The sequence below is a fragment of the Vanacampus margaritifer genome, chromosome 18 (assembly GCF_051991255.1).
Source record: "Vanacampus margaritifer isolate UIUO_Vmar chromosome 18, RoL_Vmar_1.0, whole genome shotgun sequence".
In the NCBI taxonomy this organism is placed as follows: Eukaryota; Metazoa; Chordata; class Actinopteri; order Syngnathiformes; family Syngnathidae; genus Vanacampus; species Vanacampus margaritifer.
Window position 1 is genome coordinate 12711501 of NC_135449.1, and position 8387 is coordinate 12719887.

An 8387-nucleotide genomic window follows, 5' to 3' on the forward strand; every position below is an offset into this window, starting at 1 on the left:
ATTTATCCATATTTGAAATATTTCAACTGAAATATTTTCATAGGATTCTAAATTTGGCTTAAACATATTTTGTATTGCCGCAAAAACAAAAAAAAACAGAAATCGAACTTGTTTGAAAAAGAATAATTGTTAATATACTACTTGGGATTTTTTTTCCTTGTAAAAAATAATGACTTTTTCTTAAAAAAAAGGCATTTTTTAAATATTTTCAAATTTGCTGTTTTTTTTTTTTTTAACCCAATCCTATTTATTGCATTTTCATACATTTGGAATGTCCATTAATAGGGGATCATCAATGATTTGCAGATTGCAATGAGTCGTCACCATGGTGATTGATTGAAGACCCGCCCACCACACCTGTGTGCTAATTGCGCACACAGGTGTCAGGCATTTGTCCTCCTCTGTGATTGGTCATCAGCCTCCTTAAAGTGCTTGCGAGCAGTTTGTCCTTTACGGCTGCAGTGCGTTGCTTGCGCTTCTTGATCGTTTGTCATGATGGCGACTCACCTATTTGCGGTTCTGCTCTGCTGCGCGGTGGCTCTGCCAGGCTTTGTGGTGACACAAACGGTGACATGCGGCGAGGACAGTGTGAAGGCGGCGGCTGGCATGGCCGTCCAGAACATCAACAGGAGGCACAAGCACGGGTTCAAGTTCAGGCTGCAGGAGGTCCAGAGCAGCAGTTACCAACAGGTTAGCACTTAGCATGATGATAGTTTATATTCCTTTACTGGTAAAACAACATTCATTTGTTGTTTAAAAAAAAAAATACTACTTTCAAATGCCAACACATATTGACCATGCTTTTTTTTGTAGCAATGCTAACATTTAGCCACCTAGCATGGTTAGTGGCACAAATGGCATCAAGAGTGACTCATGAGAGGCGCATGTTGATGGTGAGAAGGTAAAAAGTGTCTTAACACCCTCATGACTCTCTTTTTGTCTTTCAGTTTTCCGGCGGTTGCCACATCGATGTGAACGTGAAGCTTGTGCAGACCAAATGTCACTTCAGCAACCCCAAACCTGCCAACGAATGTCAACTGTGGCGGCTGGACGAACGGGTGAATATTCTTTCGGTCTCAAGTTGACAGCTGCTTCTGATGCTGACTTGTAAGTGTTTGTTTGTTTGTTTTCTGTTTCCAGGGCGCAGTGGCTACCTGCAGTGTTGAATTCTGGGTGATGTGGGGCGCGGCCAAAATTACCAAATACGAATGCACCACCAGACCAGGTCATCACACACTCCATGTCAGCTTGTTTGAGTGGTTGGACTGGCCATCTGGCATGTCAGGCAGATGCCTGTGGGCCAGCATCTTGGGGTTGAAGTGATGCTATTTTTTTCCCTCTTTTCCTCCAAGAGCCCGGCCCACCATTTTTAGCTGGTGAAGCACTTGTGTAATCCGTTTTCAATAGATGGCAAACTGAACTAGTCTGCATCTGTGGTAGCTGGGAGTCGTGTCTCTTTTTTTTTTTTTTTTTTTAATTTGAAAAAAGGTTTAATCTTCAGCATGGAAGTTAGTCTTGTAGCCAATGTAAATTGTATCCATTATTTTCACGCCATAGCAAGTAAACATGGTGACTAAGTAAATTTTTGGTGCTGTATAAATCAAATGCACACAATTCCTAAAACAAGCAGGAACAAAGTAAAAAGCAGCATTAATTTACATGTTGCTTGTCTTTTGGCTAGTGACCAAATGTGCCACCTGTGTGCAGAACTGGCTGACAAGGAGCTGCTGATGGTTTGCCCCTCCTGCCCAGAGTTGTTGCCTCTGGACAACCCGACGGGCGTGAGCGCCGTGCAGGAGGCGGTGCTCAAGTTCAACCGGGAGAGCGAATACCACAATTACTTCACCCTGATGGAAGTGGCTCAGCTCACCGCCGCGGTAAGGACTCGTGTTTCGTTATTTATTTTTTCTTCTTTAAACCTCACGCATTTTGACTTCATTGACCACCTTGTCTTCAGGACAACGTGAACATCGGCACCATCACCCGTCTGAAGTTTGCCCTGGTGGAGACCACGTGTCCCCGACAGTCCAAGCACACGTTTGCCGCCTGCACGCCTCGCTGCCCCGACCGAGCTGTGAGTTAGCTTAGCTTGTTGCCATTTTTTTTTCCAAGTAATCTGACTTGTTGTCTTTTGCAGAATCACGTCTATTGCCAAGCGTCCTATTACAACGCGCACCAACAAGTGGGAGAACTGGACTGTGAAACGTACCCACCAAAAGTAAGTCTTGAGCAAAAGCGCACCATGGACTTGTACGCGCTGAGTGCCTCATTGTTCCTCTGGGGTTCTCCACAGAATTCCGAGCCCCTCCCGGCTGGCGAGCCGGAGCCCGTCTGCAGGCCGTTATTCCACCAGAGTTCGGAAGCTTGCGTTTGCAAGGCCAAGCTGAGAAATCCTCAGCCGTCCATCCACCACATTTGTCCCTTCCCGCTTAACACGCAGCAACTTCAATAAAACAATTTAATAAAAAATTGCTGCTGCTCTTCTGTGATCACATGATTGAAGGTCTTCTTTTCAAACATGGCTGTCATGCTAAGAACTGGGTCCAAATTGGATTGGGATAAATTCACCCCCCCCTTATACTATATGTTAATGTTCTATCTAACTGTTTCTATAAAGCTTTGGTACTTTTCCTCATTTTAAAATATAACTCAAAGTATGATTCTCAACATTTTTTTTTTCCCCCCCTTAAGTTTGAGACTTATTGCGGTACTTAAAACTTTTGGCTGATCATAGTGCAAAAATCTGTCAAGTAATGACTAAATTTAAAACGATAGCAGTTAAAATCCAAAGAATAAAGATATTTTAAAAGTGGCTCAAGGGGAGGATCTCCAAATTAATGGAAGGTGGTTTCAGAGGGAGGGACCAGCAAGTGAAAAGGCTCAATCACCTCTGCCGACCTGAGGCAGGTGCGTCGGTGGAGATCAGAGGTAATGTGGGCTAAGACTATTTCAAGATTGGAAGAATCTTCAAATGAGATCTAGCAGGAAGTCAAGAACTGGAGTTATGCCCTCATCCTATGAGCACCAGTTAGGAGACGAGCAGCAGCATTTTTGGACCAACTGGAACCGCTTGAGGGAGGACTGGCTGAGTAAACCGGGCGAGATGGAACCAAGGCATGGATTAGAGTTGCTGTTGAGAAAGGTGGGGCTTCACCTTGGCCAGCTGCCTAAAATGAATATGATAGATGGACTTAACAGCACCAAAGTTGTCAGTCCAATTTCAAAGCAAAGTTTCTTTTCATTGAAGTTGAATAAATTGAAAGGCCTTGATGAGAAAGTGTGAAATCTCTCAATTGAAATTAGTAGTTGAGGGTATAGAAACATAGATCGACCAAAGCGTGCCATATAATCAGAAATCTTTGTAGCTTATAGGCTACCTGACTCGTTTTAAGTGTTTTTGATGACAAAATTGAAAGCTGTCCCTCACTCATAACAAAAAAGGAAAACAGTGGTCAGATAGAATGTCATAAAACTTACATGCCTTTATTAATGCTGCAACCAAGACAAGAGCACAGGTTAAAATTTCACCAACACATCTGCCACATTGTCCTGGCTCATCCAAACTTTTGCCTCTTTGGGCCACATACAGAAAAATAGAAAGATGCAAGACTGAGGGCCACTTTGAATTATAATTTTACATTAACATTCCAACCACCCAAAATATGAAGCTTTTTGTTTGTGAATAGATCCACCCCTCCACTCTTCAGCAGCTGAATCTCATCTCTACATTCAAAATAAAAACGAGTGTAATCTAATCATACTAGAAACATGAAGCATATCTGTAGCAGACAAGTCTTAAAAAACATTTAATCAGCGTTTTTGTCTGGCGCACCTATTTTGAGCAAAGTATGTGATTGACCTTGTGCAATACCAGGTGGAAAATAAAAGTCCTGCACACAAATCGATTTAAGCATTTTGAGACAATAGTTTCAGCATATATGTGAATGTCAAAAATTCATAAAAAATTACCTCAGTCTATAAAGACAGCCTGTGCCAGAACACAAGTAAGGAGATAAACAGCAGCATTTTTCCAAACTTGATATGGTTAAGGGTGGACAAAATGGAATGCATTGCATTTATCTAGCCGAGATGCAATGCATGGATTAGCATTTGTAAGAAGTGGAGACCATGCAAAGAGGAAAAAAGAAAAAACAATATATATATATATATATATATATATATATAAATATAAGAGTTTAACTGTACATCTGACTAATGTCCACCATCACACCCCAAAAAAGTGCCAAAGCAAAATAATTGTCAGACATAAATTAGTCAAATGAAAGGTTGAAGAAGACCATTCTTTAATTAAGGGCGCAGCCATCAAGACAAGAGCACATGTCAAATATTCACTGACACAACATCTGCCACGTCGTCCTCCATTCGGTCATTCAGGAAGTTTGAGACATCGTCACTTTCATCATTTTGGAGGTTGCCGCTGGCGTGGTGGTGGTGGTCCTCCTGGCTCATGTTGCCGCTGGCGTGGTGGTCCTCCTGGCTCATGTTGCCGCTGGCGTGGTGGTGGTGGTCTTCCTGGCTCAGGTTGCCACTGGCGTGGTGGTGGTGGTCCTCCTGGCTCATGTTGCCGCTGGCGTGGTGGTCCTCCTGGCTCATGTTGCCGCTGGCGTGGTGGTGGTGGTCCTCCTGGCTCATGTTGCCGCTGGCGTGGTGGTCCTCCTGGCTCATGTTGCCGCTGGCGTGGTGGTGGTGGTCCTCCTGGCTCATGTTGCCGCTGACGTGGTGGTGGTGGTCCTCTTGGCTCATGTTGCCACTGGCGTGGTGGTGGTGGTCCTCCTGGCTCATGTTGCCGCTGGCGTGGTGGTGGTGGTCCTCCTGGCTCATGTTGCCGCTGACGTGGTGGTGGTGGTCCTCTTGGCTCATGTTGCCACTGGCGTGGTGGTGGTGGTCCTCCTGGCTCATGTTGCCGCTGGCGTGGTGGTGGTGGTCCTCCTGGCTCACGTTGCCACTGGCGTGGTGGTGGTCCGCCTGGCTCACTTTGCCACTGGCGTGGTGGTGGTCCTCCTGGCTCACGTTGCCACTGGCGTGGTGGTCCTCCTGGCTCATGTTGCCACTGGCGTGGTCCTCCATAGCATCATTCTTGGCTGCCAGTTGGGAAGAAAAAGTTGTTGCCATTCAGATCATTTAAAAACAGGTCAGTCATGATTTCCAACCACTATGCCAGCGATTCAGAACTATTAAAATGTGCTTCCACTAGATGGCAGAAGGTACAATAATCTGTGTCCATCCGCCTGTTGGCATAATACTACATTCAGTTAACTTTCTGAAGTTTTGAATAAATTGTCAACATTTTCGATGAAACACTTTTCTTCAAGAAAACCTTGCACGTGCTAGATTTATGCATTAATTCTTGCACAAATTTGTTTTGGTTTAGGCTTCTCTTTCAATCCAACATGACCATTTCAATCAACAGAACCAAGCAGTCCAATGGCCAAACACCCAATTTTTTCCTCACTTTTATTTTGCAGCTTCATTACAAAACTCAAAGCGTGCAGAAGTTCAAAAGCCCCCTCAAGTGAAACATCATTGGACGTCACATCTGTAGAAATTACAATTCTTAGTTATCACAAACAGAGATTTGATTAATCAAATGTTACCTAGCACTAGTGATGTGCCCTACTGTGCCGAGGCGCCCATGCGTGTGCCGAGTAAACCGGAAAAAAAATCTGCAAAGCGCGCATCGAGGCATGTGTCGATTACGCTTGTGGCCACGCCCGAAGCATCGGAACGCTTGTGGCCACGCCCGAAGCCTCGGAACGCGCGTTGCTACGTCCGAAGCCTCGCCAGACGGGCTTCCTACGTCATCGCCAACACATAGTTTCGTGGGTGATTCGAAATAAAATGGCGCACCGAGACGACAATGAGCTCACAGGTGACACTGACACACTGACACAACTCGCATCTTCAAACCTCAATTCAATCGGATTCGTTTTGCAATGGACGCATCGTCCAGTCCACAACGAAAAAGAAGAGAACATCCCCTGTCTGGGATCATTTTGAGCAGATCTCTCCTAAAAAAGGTACAAATTATAATAACCAGTGTGAATATATATTGTAAATTATTTCATATCATTTTTTTTAAAATGAATTTCAACTGGCAGCCAAGGATGACATGAGCCGCGACGTGCCGGCCCACAACATGAGCCGCGACGTGCCGGCCCACAACATGAGCCGCGACGTGCCGGCCCACAACATGAGCCGCGACGTGCCGGCCCACAACATGAGCCGCGACGTGCCGGCCCACAACATGAGCCGCGACGTGCCGGCCCACAACATGAGCCGCGACGTGCCGGCCCACGTGTAAGTGACTATTTGATGTGTGTTCTTGTCAGAGTGGCTGAAACATTAATAAAGTCATGGAAGTGCTAGAAGTCTTTCTTTTAATTAAAGGGATGGCGGTACTTGTACGAATTCAAGTTGTGTACATTAACAAAAGGATCGTTTCAGAATTGAGGGCAATTTAAGTCCCATAAATTTTTAAATGACCCTCAAACGTGTGAATTTACTTGTCCTGGCACTAACCTAATTTTAATCTTAATTTATTTTATTGCTCTCACGACTCTGATAACACTTGTTTAAAATATTTCAAATATAGAATGAGTCCTGCAACATGTACGGAACCCAATAACCGTAACATTTCTAGCATGGTAGAAGGCTATGAATCTGATATGGACTTGTTATCAGTTTTCCAAAAGAACGGGAAGAGAGAAAAAGAGAAAAAGAGAAAAATGTTCAGTTGTGATAAAGTTTACATACACGTGTAGAGAACATGGCTGTCTTGAATTCCCTGTTATTTCTATAACTATTTTTCTATGATAGTGATTGGGACACATAATACAACTAAATTAAGTTTGTTTATTTTAACTTGTGGGTTAAAAAGGGACCGAACCTGCTGGGTCAAAAATATACATACAGCAATATTGGTCACTTGGAAAGTTGTCAATGAAATGAAATTCAAAGCATGGCCCCTTAATTTGTGATTATGGGTGACTACAGCTCTGAGGTCATTTTAATAGGGATTCGTGATGGGAATTCTGGCTCTTTTTAGGGAACCGGTCCTTTTGGTTCGGTTCACTAAAAAGAGCCAGCTCTTTCGGCTCCCAAATGGCTCTTTAGATTTTTGGACGCTTAAATAAATATATTACCAACAACAATTTAAAACTATGCGCAATATGAATTACTAATGTGAAAAAATTGCACTATATCAAATGTTTGTTGTATAAAATACACTTTTATTTGTAAACTTGACTATACAGACGCTCCCCAACTTACGAACGAGTTCCGTTCCGAGCGGTCGTTCGTAAAGTGAATTTGTTCGTAAGTTGCTTCAGCGCTATATTTTGCTTCAGCGCTATATTTTGTATTCTAATTTATGTTTAAAGCCTATATAAGTATATTGAAGGTTTATATAAGTATGTTTAAGGCTTGTATACAAATAAACCGCATTGGTTTGTACTGAAAAAACTTTTAATAAAATGGAGAGAATACAGTACAGTACAGTACTGTACGTACAGTACAATGTTAGAGAGAGAGCGAGAGACACTTGATAGAAGAACACTTAGGAAGAAGTTGAGGGTCGAGGAGACCCGTTTCGTCGACATTGAAGATCTGTTTAGCCGAACAGCCACCCTCGTCAATGATCTCCTTCAACACTTGGGGGAATCGCTCGGCAGCCTCTTTGTCCGCAGATGCTGCCTCTCCGGTTACGGACACATGGTGGAGATTAGCCCTCTTTTTGAAACGACAAAACCACCCGTGGCTGGCAGAAAACGTTTCTTCGGCAGCGCTTTCCCCAGCCTTAGCCTTGACATCCTCAAAGATAGATTTGGCTTTCTCCTGAATGAGCATAAGGCTCAGAAGAATACGCCGCTGCTGCTGATCCTCGAGCCAAATGGTGAGAAGTTTCTCCATCTCTTCCATGAGTACGTAATGAGAAAAAAAATAGAGGAAGAGGAAGAGGAAGGTCGATGCTGGGTGAGCTCTCACAGCGTGGGTAAACTCTCACAGCGCCAAGCGTCGGTATTAGCGGCGGAAAGAAGCACTACACTCGGAAAAAGGCGCACAATACAAAATCTAACTCTTTCCGGACATTTTCCGACACACGCACAGAAATGTTCGTATGTACCGTTGTTCGTAACTCGAATGTTCGTAAGTAGGGGAGCGTCTGTAAACTCAAATAGAAAGTGCAAACAAATTAGAACTAGAATTAGAATTAGAACTATTTACAAATTAACTTAAATAAGGTTTAACAATTTTCATGTGAAACAACAGACAAACAGAATCGCACAGCAAAATATAAATTAAAATGTGTAAAATAAAAAAAAAATAAAAAATCTGCATCCAGAAAACAGTGTTCTTCAGTCTAGATT

At 43.4% G+C, this 8387-nt stretch overlaps 2 protein-coding genes across 2 annotated transcripts; one reads left to right on the top strand and one right to left on the bottom strand.

The window, feature by feature from the left end:
* The first annotated feature begins 436 nt into the window (after positions 1-436).
* LOC144038378 (antihemorrhagic factor cHLP-B-like) lies at positions 437-2492 on the top strand. Its single transcript, XM_077550842.1, has 7 exons — positions 437-690; positions 948-1058; positions 1141-1225; positions 1708-1877; positions 1958-2074; positions 2138-2218; positions 2294-2492. Exons 1-7 carry the CDS (start codon positions 493-495, stop codon positions 2450-2452), a joined length of 921 nt encoding a protein of 306 aa, XP_077406968.1. The 5' UTR covers positions 437-492; the 3' UTR covers positions 2453-2492.
* Positions 2493-3473: 981 nt separating this feature from the next.
* Positions 3474-5189, bottom strand: LOC144038802 (uncharacterized). The gene is made up of 3 exons (XM_077551545.1): positions 4561-5189; positions 4358-4515; positions 3474-3492 (listed from the first exon to the last, which is right to left on the bottom strand). The coding sequence occupies exons 1-3, from the start codon at positions 5131-5133 to the stop codon at positions 3474-3476; spliced, it is 750 nt and encodes a 249-aa protein (XP_077407671.1). The 5' UTR covers positions 5134-5189.
* Positions 5190-8387: the final 3198 nt, after the last annotated feature.